The sequence below is a fragment of the Sciurus vulgaris genome, assembly GCF_902686455.1.
Source record: "Sciurus vulgaris genome assembly, chromosome: 8".
NCBI lineage: Eukaryota > Metazoa > Chordata > Mammalia > Rodentia > Sciuridae > Sciurus > Sciurus vulgaris.
The window spans coordinates 148412337-148430103 of record NC_136468.1 but is presented as its reverse complement, the minus strand read 5'-3'; the positions used below and the strand labels follow the sequence as shown (position 1 = coordinate 148430103).

Genomic DNA, 17767 nt, shown 5'->3' with positions numbered 1-17767 from the left:
CCAGGCCTCTGGGTACTGCACCCTGGCCTTCCCTGAGGGCTGTGGGTGACCGCTGCCAGTGGCCCCACCAGAAAGGTAGCTTCGGACCACCATGTTGGCACCTGCCTTGGCACAGGAGTGGCCTTGGCCAGAGGCCTCCTGCTCTGCAGAGGGCGTTGGTGGGCTGGGGTCTCCACAGGCCCTGCCCTCCTCCCCCCGGGTCCCCGTCCTTCCCTGTCCTTCCTGTCCCTGTTTTGAGGTGATGAGGCTGCTTTCTGAGGTCCCCTGGCCCTGGTGTGCCCCAGGGGAGGCGGGGTGCTCTGGGCCACGACCCAAGGTGCCCGGGTGTCAGGCCACCCTGTCCCCTGCTTTCCGAGCAGGGCCTTCAGCCCCGCCTGACCCCTCGGCCGTGTCGCAGGGATCACACCTGGCAGAATTCAAAACCGCCAGTCAGATGCTCTGAATGCCGGGAGGCAGGACACCCTGTGCCCTGGGTCTGTCCTCCAGGCGAGGAGGCTGAGGCCAGCGTGGCATGCACTTGCCCAGGTCACACGCGGGAGCCAGGAGGTGGGAGCCAGGCTTTAGAGCCAAACCCGCCTGTTCCCAAACCTGAACAGCTGATCCCTTCCGCACCTGCCCTCGGCTCCCCGGACCATGGGAGCGTGAAGGACCAACACAGGGCCATTCAGGCCAGCGGGTCTTATTGGTGCCGTGCGTTCCTGAGATGAGGGTTCTCAGCCTTCTGTAGGAGTCTCTCATCCCTTCTCTCCACTGGGAAGTCCTGCCGCATGTCTGACCACACACTCTCCGTACCTTGTGCGCTCTTGCTCTCCTGTTGAAGACTGCAGGGCAGGGCCAGGGAACTGCCTTGTCTTGAGCTGAGTGCCATAGGAACACAGCCCACGTAGCCATGGGGTGACCTCCTCCCCACGGCGGAGCTGAGCCTGGAGCCTGGACCTGCCCAAGTACAGTGGTGAACCACCACGGGGGACGGGGGGCACAGGTGCCACTCCCCAGGACTGCGCAGGCCCCTCCCAGGTGACCTGTCCTGTCCACGGGCAGCATGAGGCCTGCCCCTGGGGCGGGAGGGCGGGACCTGTGTCCTGCTGCCTGGGGGCTCTGCTGGGACAGTCAAGTGTCCCCAGGGAGAAGCTTGGCAGGGCCGAGGCCCCAGGACTCCTTGTCCCCATCCATCACCTGGCCTGCTTGCCCCTCCCGCTGCACCTGGTCCTGCAGGGCAGCCAGCCTGGGGCTCTCATGCTGTGGCCGCTGTCCCGCTGGCCAGGGACGCACAGGACGACCATGCCGTCCGCTGGTCGCCCCTCAGGCTGGAGGTGGGTGCGTGCTGGGCCCGAGCCAGGGTATTGCCCTGTGGACCGTCACCATGACCCTGAAGCTGCTGCACGCGCGCCTGAGCCCGGGACTTGTTCGATGGCAGCTCAGCCCCTAGTCGGTGGCGCCACAGCCCCTGCTGCCTTTGTGGCACGGGCCCTGCTGTCCTGGTGTCCTCGGGCGGCTGTCGTGGGCCGTGCACGCCCCGCCTCTCCCCGTGCGGGTGGTCGTGCCGGGCGGGGCTCACCTCTCGGGGCCGCCCGAGGCTTCGCCTGGCCGCAGCCGGGCAGCGGCCCTCGTCTGGGTCCTGTGCCTCTGGGGTCAGGGGGCTCCTGATGGCTGGAGGGCTGGGGTTTCCACGGTGACCGGGGAGCTGGGCGTGGCGGCCCTGCCATCCCCCTGCCGGCTGCCCGTGTCCCATCCGTGCCTGCCCGCGGCTCTTCTGCACCCTGGTGGGTGGCTCCTGTGCCAGGCCTTGGGCCCGTGGCCACGGTGCCCAGGACAGGTCTCTGCTGCTGGCGCTGACCAGCTTCTCTCTCCTTTCAGCCGCTGTACAACCAGCCCTCGGACACCCGGCAGTACCACGAGAACATCAAGATGTGAGTGCCGGCCTGGTGGCCACTTTCCATGCCAGGCAGATCTCGGCTCCTGTGGGACGGGGGGCGGCGGGGCCAGCGCTCAGGGCCAGGTAGAGCCGGGGCAGCTTGGCAGCCCCGGTGGGCAGGGCAGGCGGGCTCAGCCAGGCCTGGGGACAGAGCTGGGGCTGCACAGCGCTTCCTGTTGGCCACAGGGGCTGCTGCCTGGGAGCTGGCTCTTGGCGATGGGGACATGGGGGCGATGGGGACATGGGGACGATGGGGACATGGGGACGGGACGTTGGCTCCCCAAGGAGTGTCCCAGCCGTTCTGGGCACAGCCGTGTGGGGCAGCCAGAAGCACCCATCCAGGGAGGCGGCCACAACAGTGCGCCCCAAGGACGGGCCCTTCTCCCAGGTGTCACACACTTAGATGTGGCGGGGACCCTAGGGCTGTGCTGCAGGCTGATGGCATGGTGTCTCCCGAGTGGAGTGTGGTGCAGCGGGGCCGTGGCGTGGGGAGGAGGCTGGCTTTGTCTTGGGTTGCATTAATGAGAGCGTGGTCTCCTGGGCCAAGGAGGAGCTGTTTTCTCGTGCTGTCACCTGGGAACCTGCAAGGTAAAGCCTTGAGGAGCACGTGGCTGTGTCTTTGGGATCAGTGTCGTGGAATGTGCAGTGTGTCCCTGGGAGAGGGCACACAGGTGCTCACGTGGGACCTCAGAAGGTGCAGGGTCGTCAGCCCAGGGTGACTGCTTGAGCTTGCCTGGGGTGGCGGTACAGCGTTGCTGAGGCCCCGCCCTAGAGGCTTGCAAATTGTGACATTTGCTGGGAAGCCCTCCCCTCCCTTTACTCCTCTCTCCCTAATCCAGAGAACCTCTGTTCTTCCCTAGTGCGCCCCAACCCCCCATCAGCATCTGTATATCAGAGAAAACTTTCAGCCTTTGGTTTTGGGCACTGGCTTATTTCAGTTAGCATGGTACTCTCTAGTTCCCATTTGCCAGCAAATGCTGTAATTTCATTCTTTAAGGCTGAGTGATATTCCATTGTGTACATGTACCACATTTTCTTTATCCAGTCATCTGTCGAAGGACACCTAGGCTGGTTCCATGGTTGAGCTATTGTGAGTTGAGCTGCTGTGAACATGGATGTGGCTGCGTCACTGTAGTGTGCTGATTTTAAGTGTGAACCGAGGAGGGGATAGCTGGGTCGAAGGGGGGGTTGATTCCAGGTTTTCTGAGGCGGCTCCACACGGCTTTCCAGAGTGGTTGCTTTTCCTGGGCGTGACTTTTGAGAGCAAGGGCATCGAGCTTTTATCCGTTAGAGGCGGTGATGTGGTTGAATCTCGTGTGTGATCACCGGTACCGGAAGCAGCTGTGGAATCCAGACCAGAGGAACCCCGCGCCCGCTGGGTGGTGGCTTCGCGATCCGCCGGTCCTTGTCCACGGAGGCTAGGCCCGGGGGCACGGTGGCGCGCCATCCCTGGGTCGGCCTCACGTGTGCTCGGTGGCCCGGGTGGTGCTCTCCATGTCTGAGTCTCAGGCGAGCACGTTTCTGTTGGAACCGGGCGACCAGTGGTCAGTGTGATGCTCGCGTCTCTGAGCAGGTGGTCCGCTGCTCCGTGGGTTGGGGCTTCTCTGTTCCACGGAGAGTGTCGCTGGTTCCGTGTCGGTGGGGTCACCGTGGGGTCAGCGCAGTCACTGACTTGTAGCCGAATCCCCAGGAGATGGAGGACGGTGGCAGGAGCGGGGCCGCTTCAGCTGGAGAGGGCAGGAGGGCCTGGCGGTCGAGGGACCCTGGGGCTGCGCAGCAGCCGGCACGTAGGCCACCAGGGCAGGAGTGTCCCGGCAGCAGGATTGGACGGTGCGGAGCCCTGTGGCCACACGAGCTGACCGAGGCCGGGCCGTGAGGCCTGAACCCTGCTCTGTTGCGGGAAGGTCTCCCTTGGAGCTCGTCTTCAGAGTCCGTGTCCACAGCCACAGGGGGAAGGGCCTGGACGCGGGGCGTGGGAAAGCCCCTGCCGGAGGCCTGAGGGAGGCGCAAGGCCCAGGGACACCCAGGTCAGGCCAGGTACCTGGACGAGGCCAAGCCGCCTCTCAAGGAGGCGGCCGGCACGGGGCCTGCTGGGACCTGAGCGTTGGGCTGCTGGAGCGGGTGGCCCAGCCCCTCCGGAGTCAGGGCCGCCTGTGTACCTGGCCTGAGGGACAGAGAGGCCGGGAGGGGCAGCGGAGGCTGTCCTGGGGCAGGGCCAGCTCCCCATCCGAAGTGCACAGCCGCAGCTCAGTACGGCCAGCAGCAGCTCCATCCCCGCTCCCCGCCGTGCACCCCGGCGCCTCCTGTGGACGTCTCCTGTGGACGTCTCCTGTGGGCCGAGGCTCCAGCTCTGAGGGCGCGTGGGGCTGCCCGGCCTGAGTACAGCGGAGGCCTCGCTCACCCTCCCCTGGCCCCGGGGGGTGGACACCATGGGGGCCCAGAGGCCCTGGAAGGGGAGGCCGTGCGCCTGGGGTGGTCAGTGTGGTGGCAGCTGGGCCTGGTCTGAGCTCGTCGTGTCGAGGCCCGGGCTCCCCAGCAGGAGCTAGAGTCTCAGCAGGTCCAGCCCGGGGACAGGAGGTGCCGGGAGCCGCCGGGGCCTCTGGAGGCGCGTCCGGGCCTGCAAGCCTCCGGCCCTGCTCAGAAGCGGAGGCCCAACCCCGTCTCCCCAGCTGTGCCGTTTCCTGACGTGAGTGCCTGGACTTCGGGCTGCCCAAGCCCGGGTTGGGTGGCCAGGTGGCCCTCACAGGCCGGTGGCTGGGCCTAGGGCCTGGGCTCTGGCGTCCCCCGTGGCCGCCACCCACTCCCGGTCTGCGATGCAGGGAGACCGTGTCCTGTTCGGGCACACCGCGGCCTCTGGCTACCCTCCAGGTTCTCCCTGAGAGTCGCGAGTTAGGCCCGAGTCACTCGTTCTGCACACGGCTCCGAGCCTGTGTTGGGCCCTGGGGAGACGCAGTGATGGTGACCGACCTTCCCGCACGAAGACAGACGCGAGCCCTACGCACGTGGCACGTGACGACCGTGACGAGGACAGTGAGCTTGTCCGGCCGGGGTCGGAAGGGAGCCCTGCCTTCCAGGGGCAGAGGCCTGCCGTGCTCCTGGCCTCGCCTGCCGGGGCTGCCTCGCGGTGGGCGGCTGTCCCCAGGGACCTGCCTCTGTCACTAACCGCCCTGTCTGCGTGCTGGCCAGAGCGAAAGTGGATTTCACGCTTGACTTCCAGCTGCGTGGGCAGTTCGGGCGTGTTGAAATCACCTGGATGCGGCCTGCCCTCTGCACCTGCCCGGGTGAGGCTGGGCACTCTGGCCTCTCGTGGGGACACGGCAAGGCGCCTCCAGGACGTTCTCTCCAGGGTTGGCCCAGCCTTCGGCCTGACCTGCGGTGGTTCAGGTCGGCTTTGCTGGTATCCCGTGGGGCCAGCCGAAACCCGTGGAGGGCAGGATGCAGGCACTGCCGTGGAGCCGGCCTGCACGCTCGCCCGGCGTGCGCTCTCCTCGGGCTCTGGTCCCCGGTCCCCGGTCCCCGGGCTCTGGTGGACTGTGGTTCCTTCCATTCCCCGTCTGACATCCTCGTTGGGTGCAGGCAGTGAGGTCTGGAGTTGGCACATGGATGGGCCTCCGTGGTCCTGCTCTGGAGGCCCAGAGACGCCAAACGACTTCTCCAGGATCACACAGCCGAGCGCCTGGCCGGCCTGACCTGGGCCTGTAGTCCAGGCTCTGCCTGTGCCTGGCTGGGTGACCTTGGACGTTACACAGATTTGCTGTGACTCGGTGGCACGGAAGGCAGGGGTTCCAGGCCCTTGGTCGGAGCCCAACAGCCCCTTGCAAGCATTCGGGGCCCTGTGTGAGCTGTGCCTGTTCTCCCTGCAGCGGGGTCGGCCTCCCAGCCGGTCCTCCTGCCTGGGGACTCGCCCTCTCTGCTTCCCTGCAGCCGGTGCTGCTTCTCCCTCTGCTGCCCGCTCCTCCAGGAAGCCTCCCAGTGCCTGCCTTCTGGAGCCCAGGGCCTGGGCAGCACCTCGTGGGTCTGCCCAGCTCCCAGCCTCCGCGGGGCCCGTCTCCCTTCTCCTGCGTCCCATCAGCCTCCTGATGGTGGGGCCATTTCAAACCTGCCTCTCCCAAGGCTGCGGGAATCCTGTGCGCCAAGCCGCCTGTCCGTCAGGACTGCTGGCACGCAAGGCTGCTGTCACATGCGGCCACCAGGAAACAGGCCGGTGGGTGTGGGAAGACCACAGAGAGAGAGGTCACCCTCAGGTCCCGTTGCAGGAGCCTGGGCACCAGGGGACAGTGGTGGCTTCCTGGGGCAGTGCCAGTCCTCCCGTGGCCCTGCTATCCTGCCTGGGCTCTGAGCTTGGGGAAGTAGCCCCAAGGCCAGCCTGTGCAGGGACACCTTTCCTGACCCTGCGGCTCGCTGTGGTCTGCGGGGAGGGGCCGCCATTGCTTGTGCGTGCAGCGGCTCCTTTGCCTTGCTCTGGGCTCCAGGGGCCTGGCCAGCTCGTCTGGTGATCAGAGACTTGGAGGTGGACTGTGTCCTTTTGACTTAGTTTTTCCTGCCGGCAATTCTCCCCCCTCCCTTTCTTTTTTTGGTCCTAGAATGCTCTACCACTGAGCCACCTCCTTTTTACTTTTCGTTTTATTTTGAGATAGGGTCTTCCTTACTAAGTTGCTGAGGCTAGTCTCCACCATGGGCTCCTCCTGCCTCAGCCTCCAGAAATGCTGGGCGCGGCCACGGTGCCTGGTTCCTTCTGACAATTCTTTAGGTCATTCTGGGCTCTCTTGTTATGTCCTGGCCTTTCCTTCCGGAACCCTAGCTCCTTTTATTGGAGACACCAGTACCTTGGTGCCCAAGACCCAGGCTGCCGGGCCGTCATTTGCTTTTGCACCTTCTTGGCTGGAGGTCCTTTTCTCTGAAAGCCCACCCAGCTTCGCCGACCTGGCCTGTGGCTTCTCCTCCGTCCCCGCTGCCCTCCAGGTGCTCTCTGCTGCAGGGATGTCCCTCCCGCTTTCTGCAGGTGCCTGCTCTGCCCGCCCCGGGCACTCTGCAGCTGCCAGCGCTCAGTCCTGGAATCCCTGCCTCTTGCCTGTCTTGGCCGCTGTGCGTGGCCCCTCTAGCCGCACCCTGCCCGGGCCTGGGGCCACATCCCCCATGCCCATGTGTCGGTGGGGAGCTGGGGTGTCGGGGTGAGGGCGCCTCGGGGATCTGGGCGCTCCGATGTGCCGAGAGCCACGGCCTCATGGTCTGTGCCCGAGGACGCTCAGGGCCAGCGCCGGCCCCGTGGGGGTCGGCTCGAGGTGGGCCCAGGCGGGGCCTTGCGGGTGTGCCTGGGGCCCTGGGCTCTGGGCCCACAGCGGGCACCTGCGGTGCCAGTGGGCGTGGTGCCCAGTCAGTGGTTTTGAGCTCTCTGGAGGCTGCAGAGACGAAGGGGAAGTGGGCCTCCGGAGGGCTGGCAGGGGGCCCAGTGTCCTGCCCGCAGCCGGAGCCTGCCGCGCCCTCCTCCCTGCCGCCCTTGCTCGCCACGTCTGGTCCTCAGGCTCGTCTCTGCCTGCCTGTCTCCCGGCGTCTGTCTGTCTCCCTCCTGCCGCCCATCTCCTCCGGTCTGTCCTCCTGGCCTGTCCTCCCTCTGGGCCGCTCTCCATCTCTGCCTTCCCGCCTCTGTCACCACCTCGCCGGGTCCTTGTCTCCGTCACTTTCTGCAGGGCTGTGGCCCACCTGTGTGTGTCCCCTGCCACTGTGCTGAGTGGGGCTGGTGCCACCCGAGGCCTGAGGCCCTGGGTGCCCCCCAAGGTGTGTGCCCTGCCGGCCCTGCCACCCGTCCCCACTGTGCCTCACAGTCCTTGCGCGGCGCGGGGTGTGTCCTGAACCTGCGGCTGCAGTGGCCCAGAGTCTCGGCCCCAGCTCCGCGTCTGAGGCAGTGGGTGTCTGTCAGGTTTTCTGTGGGCAGGTTTGGTGACAGGAGAGGGGACGACATAGACACGTCTACTCCAGGCCCCTTCCCGTGGCAGGCGCCTGGGCAGGGAGGAAGGACGGGCGGCCTCTTCGGTCCTGCTGGGGCCGGGGTCCTCCCCTCACGGAGGCGCGGTGGTGGGGTAGCCCCGGCCTGCCGCTTTGAAGCAGGCCGGGCCTGCTGGACCCCGTGCGGCTCACCCGCCCCGTCTGCCCTTTCCCTCCCGTGCAGAAACCAGGCGATGCGGAAGAAGCTCATCCTGTACTTCAAGCGCAGGAACCACGCTCGGAAGCAATGGGTGAGTCGGCGGCCCCTGCAGGGCGTCCTGGGGCCTGGGGACAGCGGAGGCCCCTCAAGGCCAGGCCTGCCGGGCCCCTCTGGGCTCTGCGACTGCCTCACCTCCAGTATCTGGGCTGGGGAAGAAAGGCCAGAGAAGACCAGAGCCACAGGCGGGAGCCAGGCTTGGCCTCGTCCCAAGACCCGCACGCTCCAGGCGGAAGGCGGGAAGCAAGGTCTCCAGGCCCCAGGCCGGCCTGGCTCAGGAAGGGCCTGAGGCCCAGGCTGGGAGTGGGTGGCAGCAGGGAGGGACCGTGTGCGCTGGGCCGAGCGGGGGTCGGACCTCAGGAGTGGCCTGCAGGCCTCGTCAGGGTGCTGAGGGGCTGGTCGCCCGTGGCACCTGGGTCTCCTGCAGCCAGCGTGGCTGTGCCTGGGGCTATCTCACAGACGCTCTGAGCAGGCCGGGCCAGCGGAGGCCTGGGTCCCCCTGAGCTCGTGCCCGTGCTGAGGAGCGGGGATCGCGGGGGCTGGCGTGGGCTGGGGGTGATGTCATCCGCGCTACCCAGGCCGCAGGGCCGCTGGGAGGCTGTGGTGTCGGGAGGAGGCTGAGGGAGGTCTGGGGACGTCGCCCACCGGAGCAGACAGCCGGGGTTCTGGGTGGGGTGGCAGAGGCTGGGCCAACGTGGTCTCTGGGGCTGGGGGCTCCCCTCGTCTGCAGGGTGGCCCCTGTTCCCTTCTCAGGGTCAGGCCTCTGCGCAGCTGCAGGGCTGGCTCAGCCCTGCTCCGTGTAAGTGGCATACAGCAGGTGACAGCTATGTGCTGCTCAGACCGAAACGGGACAGTTGGCTGATCAGATGCCTCCGGGTGCCGTCATTGAGCACCACTGTGTGCGCGTCTCCCAGTCGCTGGTACCCGGGATGCGGGGACTCGGCGAGCAGAGGCAGCTCAGGCCCCGGAGACCCTGCCCGGTGACCCCGGGGCTGCTGAGCTCGGGCCCGCGGTGCTCAGTTCTGTGAGGAGGGAGTGTTCTCAGCCGAGTGTGGACCGGGAGACGGAGGCGCAGGGCCACCCGAGGCCGCGGGGTGGAGGAGTCTGGGTGTGAGCCCAGCAGTCCCCCTCTGTGCCTGCCCTGGCGTAGGGTTTGGAGTGGCTCCAGGCCACGTGTCCAGGGCTTGGCGACCCAGGCTGGTGGGGACAGCCTGGTGGAGGACACACGGGGGGTGCCTGGGGTAGTGAGGGCCTCTCCGGCTCAGGTGCCCATCTGGAGGTCACGGTGTCAGCCGAGGGCACAGAGAGTGCAGGGCCTGAGGTAGGAGGCAGCCGGCCAGGGCAGTGCCCGGGTGGCAGCGGCTGGCATGCAGTCACAGATGAGATCACAGGGATGCTTGCCGTGAGCTGGTGGAGAACTTAGATTTCATCCTCGACACGTGGCTGCTTGACCCGGTCCTCACTGTAGGACTTTCCCATCACGTCACAGGAGAACGAGGCGAGGAGAGCGGGGTGCCCTGCGCTCGCTGTGAGCTGAGGCCAGGACCCCGGCCCAGGAAGGGCACCCTCCCCTTACATGCTGAAGGTCACCTGTAGTCTGTCCTCACCCTTCTGCCTGGCCTTACCCGGTGTCCGTCGTGTCCTTGCCGTGGGCAGGTCTGCTGCAGGGGATGTAGTTCACCCCCAGAGAGTCCCTGTGGCCCTGTGGCTGGGCGTGCGGCTGAGGGAGGTGGCGGTGGGTTTGGGTTCTGGGCCGTCCACAGTGGCTCCCGGCTCCGCTGAGGCGTGGAGGAAGCTGGCGTATTCAGAGAAGGAGAAGAAGCCCCCAGGGCCTGGTGGGAAGTCGTGGTGGCTCTGCAATCAGGCCCAGCCCCTCTAGGCCCCAGGAAGCCTGAGCCTTCAGAACCGGCTCTGTCACCAGCCCAGAGCGCCTGACCACTGGGCGGATGCCCGTGGGCGTGTCCTCAGGGCTGGCCTGCCCCACGGGGGTCAGACCCCAGGGGAGCCCACCCAGTGGGGCCTGGGCCCTTGCTTTCCCACTGAGCAGGGCTTTGCCAGGGATGCAGGATGCCACCAGGGCCAGCCCGCCTGCTCCTGGGCAGCCGGCTGGGCTCCCAGTGCCCCACAGGGTGCTCCCCATCCCGCTCCCACCTGCAGAAGGCGGGCTGGCCCGCTGTGCCCACGTGTGCGTGCGCGTGCCCGCAGTCTGCTTCCGGCCCAGCTGGTGACCCCACCCTATGCACCACCAGCGACTTCCCCCAGGGCCTGAGCCGCTGCAGCCGCCCGCGGTGCCAGCCCTGGCCTCGGGCTGGGCGAGCCCACGTGCCCACGGCAGGCACAGCCAGGCCCCAGTGGGCGGCCCTGTGGTTGGTGTGGAGGGGACTTCCCTGGCCTGGGCAGGCGGGGGGGCTTCCTCTCGGGCCGCAGTGCCGGTGCCTGGGTGTGGAGTGCGGCCGGTGTCCCCTCGGGCATTCCTGTGGCGTCCTGTGCTGCGCTCAGCGTCAGTGCCAGGCTGCCCGTTGGTGCGCTGCTGTCCCTGCCGGGGCTGGCAGGCGCTGTGGCTTGGCCCTGCCCTCCTCGGCTCTCCTGTCCGGGCTTCCTGGTGAGCTCCGCGCGCCTCTCCCCTGCCTGGCTCGCTGGGGCCTCTGGGCAGGGGTCGAGGGGGCCTGGGTGGTCCCCATCCCTAGTGGGGGCTGGGGAGGTACTGCCACCTACACTTGTGGCCACGGTGTCCCTAAGCCATGGACTCGGGGGCCTCAGGGCACCTCCCCTGTGGGGTCTGGCTCTGCACCTCTTGACGCCGCCCCGCTGCCCTCGGGATCGTTGCCGCTGGCCTGTCAGGGCTGGGCATGGTCACAGGCTCCCCTTGGTCATCCGCTGAAGTGGGAGGGGCAGAGTAGCTGGGTGTGAGGACAAGAGAAGTGCTTCTGACCTTATCGGAGCATCGGGTTCTGACCACGTCCGTCCACCTGCTGCTGTTAGGGCAGGGGTGGCCGGGGTCTGCTCTGTGGACAGGTGCTGTCACCTTGGAGGGGCAGAAGCCAGGCAGCTGTGACTGAGGCTAATTGGGAGCTTGTTTTCAAAGGTTGTGCAGCAGGCTGCACCGCAGCTAGAAGAGAAGGACTTCCTTGTAAAGGAGGACAGAGCCTCCTCTTCAGGAGCTGCTAGGGTTGGGGAGCGGGGCCGAGCCTGGGGCCTGGGAACTGGTCCTGCCCAGGTGCACCCTCCCTGGGCCACACAGATGCCCCCAAGCGAGGCTGTCCGCAGAGCTGGGGGTGGCTGCTGAGCCCTGGAGGTGTGGCTGGGTCCAGGGTCTGGACTTGGAATTTCATTGATCTGTGATTAGCACAGCAGCTGCTCGCGGCTGGTGGCTTCTGGACTGGGTGAGCCTCTCCAGGAGGCTGTCCCTGGATGGGGGGTGGCTCGGCGAGCCTGTGTGGTGGGGGAGGCCAGGCTGGCCATTGCCCCTCAGTGCCCGCCCTGCTTCCCCAGGAGCAGAAGTTCTGCCAGCGCTATGACCAGCTCATGGAGGCCTGGGAGAAGAAGGTGGAGCGCATCGAGAACAACCCCCGGCGCCGGGCCAAGGAGAGCAAGGTGCGCGAGTACTACGAGAAGCAGTTCCCGGAGATCCGCAAGCAGCGGGAGCTGCAGGAGCGCATGCAGAGGTGAGCGCCCGCCTCACGGAGGCCTGGGGCCGCAGCGGCCCGCAGAGCCCACGGCTGGCGCTTCTGGTATGCCAGGAGCTCGCGTGTGCAGCTGCACACCTGCGGGCCACCGCTCGCCCCTGAAGGTCTTGCTGTGCAGGAAACTGGGCTGGGAACGGGGTCGGGGCTCCTGTCTGCTGTGGCCGTGTCCATGCAGGATGGGCTCCCGTGCAGGTCCTTGGTGACGGGTGCCTGTGCTTTTCTTGGTGGTGATGGTGACGAGAGCTTTTGGTGGCCATGACCTCGTGGTCCAGGACTTGCTGGGTTCCCTGGGATAGTGCTGGGGGCTGGCCTATGTTCTAGCCCCATTGCAGAGCAGGAAGCAGAGGCGCTGGGTGGACGCGGCCGGCACTGCGTGGCGGCCTGGGCGTGAGTGCAGGCCTCTGCCACTTGCTGTCAGGGGCTCAGGGGAGGTGCTGGGCCTTCACTGCTGGGCAACGGTGGGCTCCTGGCCTCCTTGAGCCCTTGGCCTGGGCTGGCCGTGTGGGTGGACACCTGGCCCTTTGCCCCCACCCTCCCCATGTGTCCCTCACCCTCTCAGGACATGGCGGACCTGGTGTCCTGACTGGCTAGGGGATGGTCCTGACTTTGTCCCTCTGGTCCCCAGCAGGGTGGGCCAGCGGGGCAGTGGGCTCTCCATGTCGGCTGCGCGCAGTGAGCACGAGGTGTCTGAGATCATCGATGGCCTCTCAGAGCAGGAGGTGAGTCCACAGCCCCAGCTCAGCTCCTGTCCTGTGTCCCCATAGGGGCTGGTCCTGTTGGGAAATAGGTGTAGCCTGGATGGTAGAGGCTCGGGACTGAGGCTGTGTGGAGGACCAGGACTAGCAGTGTGGGAGGCCGTGACTCGCCCCGGCCGGCGGGCGGGAGGAGGCTGCGGCAGGGCACCGAGAACACCCTGCTGCCCAGGCAGGCAGGCGGTGGGGCGGGCCACCAGCTCTGGCCCCTGGTCCTTCGTCTCCCCTTGGGCGCACCCCAGACGCCAGCCTCAGGGGCCCTGAGCGGCGGTTTCCGGGTCAGCTCGGGCCCCGCGCCCAGCCTCCTGGAGGGTCGTGCCAGGACAGAGGAGAGTGGCAGCCTCGGCTGCGGCTTCAGCTTTTCCCTCGGCTGCACACCTGAGGCCAGCGTGGTGACCGTGGTCACTGGGGCCTTGGCAAGGCCAGGAAGCAACAGGCCCCATTCTGTCCCCTCCCAGGTCTTGGGTCTGGCATCCAGCACGGCATTCTTTTCCCCTGTGCCCACAGCATTGTGGCCACGGCCATCACAGAGGGGCAGGCGGCCTGCTCCTGAGGCCTTTTGCTGGGTTGGTTGGTGCTGCTCGGCTCAGGCCCCACGGCTCTTCAAGTGAGATACAGTTAAGACCCAGTTCCTGGCCACACCCGGCACAGCGAGGCGGCCCCGTGCCCTGGGGTGGCGGCCCCGTGCCCAGCTGTGGGTCCACGCCTCCACCACCCCACGAAGTCCTGGTCTGCGCTGCGCCCAGTGCTGACCCTCGGGCCCGTCAGACCCAGGTGATCCGGAGTGGGCCCTGGCTGGACTGTAGTGCCCTGGGTCTTGCCACCAAGCTGCCCCATGACCGAGGCAGGTGATTCAGAGACTGTCCGGCTGCTAAAAGCAAAAAACCAAAACATGACATTCCTACCGCTCAAAACGGCATGCTGCCAGCAACGGAGACCGAGGCCGTGGCCACGCCTGCGGGCACCGTGGCTGGGCTCCTTCCTGCTTCCCGTCCCGCCCACACCGTGGCTTGGTGGACGCCCTGGATGAAGGAGGAAGGCGGCCCTGTGCCCTGCATTCCCAACCCACAGGCACGGCCGCTGCTGTCCGGGCTGACTCTGCGCCCAGCCTTGAGCCCCTCAGCAGGCTCTGGCCACACAGGATGCAGGGCTGTACTTGGCATGAAGGTCGGAAGTGAACGTGGGGAGTGAAGTGCCCCTAGCTGTCCCAAGTTCCCAGGACCTTGTGGGGAGGGTCTGCAGGAGGCTGGACCCTGCCTGTCCCTCTAGGCAGCCACAGGCCGGAGGAGCGGCCCTCTTCTCGCCTTGGGCAGGAGGCTGGTTGGAGGCCACAGGCCGAGGGCTGGGCCTCTGGGCCCTTCTGGCCGGCTCGGGGCCGGGCCCCCTGCTCTGTGCCTGGGGAGGCTGGGTGCAGGTGGTGTGACCGCAGCCGCCTGTCCAGCGCGGGGCAGGCGCCCCTTCACCTGCGGAGGACCCTGGGGCCGAGCGGCTCCCGGCGGGCCCTCCTCTTTCCTGGGAAGGAGGATCACGGCCTCCAGAGCAGATGGAGTCGCGCTCCCTGCGCTTCGCCCAAGGCCCGCCCTCCCTGAGCAGTGGCGCCTGGACCCCACCCGCGGGCCTCGCTCTTGAGGACCGCGCGCCCGCCCCGGCGCTGCCCACCTCGCGCTCCGACAGCCGCTCTGCCCCTGTCGCTGCAGAACCTGGAGAAGCAGATGCGCCAGCTGGCGGTGGTCCCGCCCATGCTGTACGACGCAGACCAGCAGCGCATCCGGTTCATCAACATGAACGGGCTCATGGACGACCCCATGAAGGTGTACCGGGACCGCCAGGTCACCAACATGTGGAGCGAGCAGGAGAAGGAGACCTTCCGCGAGAAGTGAGTCCTCCCGCCCGGCCCGCGCCCTCCTGGGGCGGCACCACAGCCCCCGCCCTGCGGGGGCCTGGACCAGACCTCAGATCCCCACGGCGAGGCCCTCCGCCCGCCTCCATCCCAGAAAAGTCCAAACAGGGTCACGTTCGGGCGCCCGACGGGCCTGAGCTTTGGGAGGCGCTGTTGAGCCGGGTCCAGTGAAACGCGCGGGACGGCGTGGGGAGCTCAGCTGCGGGGAGCACAGGCAGGTGGGGAGACGGAGCCCGCCCAGCCTTCCGGTGTGTTTGGACGGGTTGCCTCGAGCGGGGCCTCGATCCCCCATGCTGCGGGTGTCCTCTGGGCCTTGTGCCCTAACCCTAACCCTGACCCGTCCCTCCCTCGTTACAATCCGACCACGCCAGCCCCTTTACACAGCGAAGAAATGGAGGCTTGGAGGTCTGAACAGCGGCCACGCAGCTTGCCCACAGTGAAGGCCAGATTCACCCCCGGCCCCCATGCGGAGGTTGGGGGGCTGGAGCCAGGCGGCTGTGGGAAGCTCGAGTGGCGGGTGCAGCGGTGAGGCTGGGGGGTCCTGAGTAGGGGAGATGAGTGGGGAGCACCCCGATGAAGACCCCAGAGGCCCCAGAAGACCCAGGAGTTGGTTCCGGGTGGACCATGTCCATGGTGAGGACCCGGGGTGTGACGTCCAGCACAATACACCCTCTCTTCCTGCCCAGGTCCTAGAAGGGATGGTGTGTCTCAGTCCAGCACTGGCAAGCCTCCATGGGCGGCCATGAAGGTGGGCCCTCCACAGGAGGAACCCAGGCCCCGGGAGCGGGACTGGGAGCGTGGGGCGCACACAGGCCTGCGTGCCGGCCAGGAGGGCGGCAGGCAGGGAGGACGCCTGCCCGCGGCCTCGGGCCCGAGCCTGGAGCAGTGCCTGCCAGGGCCAGGGCCCACGGCCTATGCTGCGTCAGCCCTTTTCAGAGACCCCGTGGGATGGACTGGCTGTGGGTCAGTGGCAAGGTGCGGGCAGGTCAGCCAGTGCAGACTCCAGGATGCAGGAACAGCACAGCTGTCCAGAGGATCTTAGGTGGAAAGCATTGTTTAGAACGGCATTTCATGGCCAGGCACACTGGCGCACACCTTTAATCCCAGTGGCTTGGGAGGCTGAGGCAGGAGGATTGCAAGTTAGAGTCCAGCCTCAGCAACTTAGCAAGGCCCTGTCTCAAAATACAGGATAAGAGCCGGGACGTGGTTCAGTGATAGAGCACCCCTGTGTTCCGTCCCTGGTACCGAAAAGAGAACAGCCTTGGACTGTGAGCTAGCGAAAACCCACCCAGCCAGAGGGTGGTGTGGTGGCCTCACGTGCCAAGGCCATCTGGGAGAGGAGCAGCACTCCAGGGAAGGCCTGCGACGGGCAGGGGCCTCCCTGCTCGGGCACGGAAACAGCCCTTCTCCCGGGCTGGCATCTGGGTCTCGGTGGGCGTGAGCGCCCTATTGTCAGGCCAGGCCCCGTGTTGGACGTACCGTATGCCCTCCGCTGGGCTCGGCCGAGGCCCAGGGTCTCGGTGGCTCCGCCTGGTGGGTCTGACTGTTCTTACGAAGGCTTGGCGTTTCCCGTGGCCTCTGCTCCCGGGACGTCAGGCGCTCTGCAGGCCTGGCGGCTCCACACCCCTTGGTTCGGGAACTGGAGGTTGGGGGGCAGGTGTCTGCTGCCGGCTCCGCCTGTTGGGAAGCAGTGCGGTGGGTCCTCATGGCGCACGGTGTCACTGAGGCCTGGAGGTGCCCGGGCTCCGAGGCTCTGTGTGGAGGCACACGGCCTCCGTGCAGGCGCGGCGATGCAGTCTTCCCCGGGCCCGCATCGGCCGAGCTCCAGGGCGCCCCGTAGCCAGTGCAGCCCGAGCGCCGGTGCGGCTGGGCGCCTCGTGCTGGGAGCGTGTTGCTCAGGGAGTGGACTTGGGAAGGAGGTCGGTGGAGCGCAGAGCAGGGGCCCAGGCACCCCTGGACCCCGCGTGGGCTGTCGCAGATGTGGAGCGCAGTGGGAGGCACCCTGCCCTGTGCCGTCTTCTGCACGCCTTGGCGGGCGGGGCGGGGTCCGTGGCCTGGGAGATTCCCCGCATTTGATCCCTGGGAGGGCTTGGAGAGGGACGGTCCCCATGCAACGCGGTGGGCAAGTAAGGGCACCGTGCCCCGGGAGAGACGGCCGAGACAGCCCGGCTCTGCCAGTGGCCTGAGGTGGCCAGAGCCCAGAGCAGCGAGGCCAGCCACTTGCCACTTCCTCCAGGAGGACGGGAGGCCGTTCCGGAGTCTCCAGTGTCTGCCTGGTGGCCAGGCGGGATGAACACTGGCACTTGCTGGTCCCTGGTGGGGGCTGCCGCCCCTGCCTTGCTGACCGGCATGTCCCCCGTGGAAAGCTGTGGGGTGGTGGCAGGTCGAGGGGATGCTGGCACTGCGGCTGGCACCTCCTCCCAGCGTCCCTTTGGCCTCAGCAGGCTGTGACCCATGCCCCACCCCCACCGTCCCCTGCTCCCTGGCCCGGCTGCCTCCCAGTGATTCCTGGCTTCACAGGAAGCCCGGGGCCCAGCGCCAGCTCCCGCCTCCGCCTCCAGTGCACTCTGGCCGCCTCCTTGGCCGTGGGCCTGGTCCCTCCTCCCGCAGGCACCGGGCCTCAGCTCCGCCTCCCTCAGGAGCCCTGCTGCCTGGCTGGCTGTGACCTCTCCCAAGCAGGCCCAGCTCCCCAGACCCAGCTGGGCGAGAGCAGGGAGACCTGGAGGGGCCCCGCCGGCGGGCGTTGTGCGCGTCCTGTCTTCCTGGAAGCCGACTCCAGAGGACAAACACGCGTCTTCAAAGGCACTGCAGCCATGACTCACTCCCAGGAACACCCTCGCACCCAGGCCCACCCCGTCGCCCGCCCTTCCCACACCCCTGGCTTAATTGCTCTGAGTGGGGCGGTGCCCGCCGCGCTGGGCCGCAGAGATGGCAGGCTCCTGGGCACTCCTGGGCTGCCCTGCAGGGATGTTCCCCTGGGCCCAGCCTGACACAGGACCCTGTCTTCCCACAGATTCATGCAGCACCCCAAGAACTTTGGCCTGATTGCTTCGTTTCTGGAGAGGAAGGTGAGTCCTGTCCATGGCTGGCAGCCGCAGTGGCCGGCCCTCCTCGCTGCCCACAGACCGCCTCCCCTCCTTCCTCTGGGGGCAGCCATGAAGGCTCCGCCCTGGCCTGGGGCGGGGAGGGGCATCAGGCTGCCGGAGCGCGTGGGAAACCCAGGAGAGCCGTGCGGGCAGCCCCACGTGCCCAGCTCCTTGCCAGCTCCTCAAGAGTGCGGCAAGTGTCCTCGTCACAAGTTGGGGATGTGACCCG

At 67.3% G+C, this 17767-nt stretch overlaps 1 protein-coding gene across 1 annotated transcript in view; it reads left to right on the top strand.

Moving 5' to 3' along the window:
* The window catches only part of NCOR2 (nuclear receptor corepressor 2), a 99083-nt gene that overhangs the window by 21515 nt on the left and 59801 nt on the right, over window positions 1-17767 (top strand). The window contains 6 exon segments of the mRNA XM_079150438.1: window positions 1858-1910; window positions 8082-8148; window positions 11607-11779; window positions 12426-12519; window positions 14250-14428; window positions 17466-17520. Of these exon segments, the coding sequence (XP_079006564.1) occupies window positions 1858-1910; window positions 8082-8148; window positions 11607-11779; window positions 12426-12519; window positions 14250-14428; window positions 17466-17520 (621 nt within the window).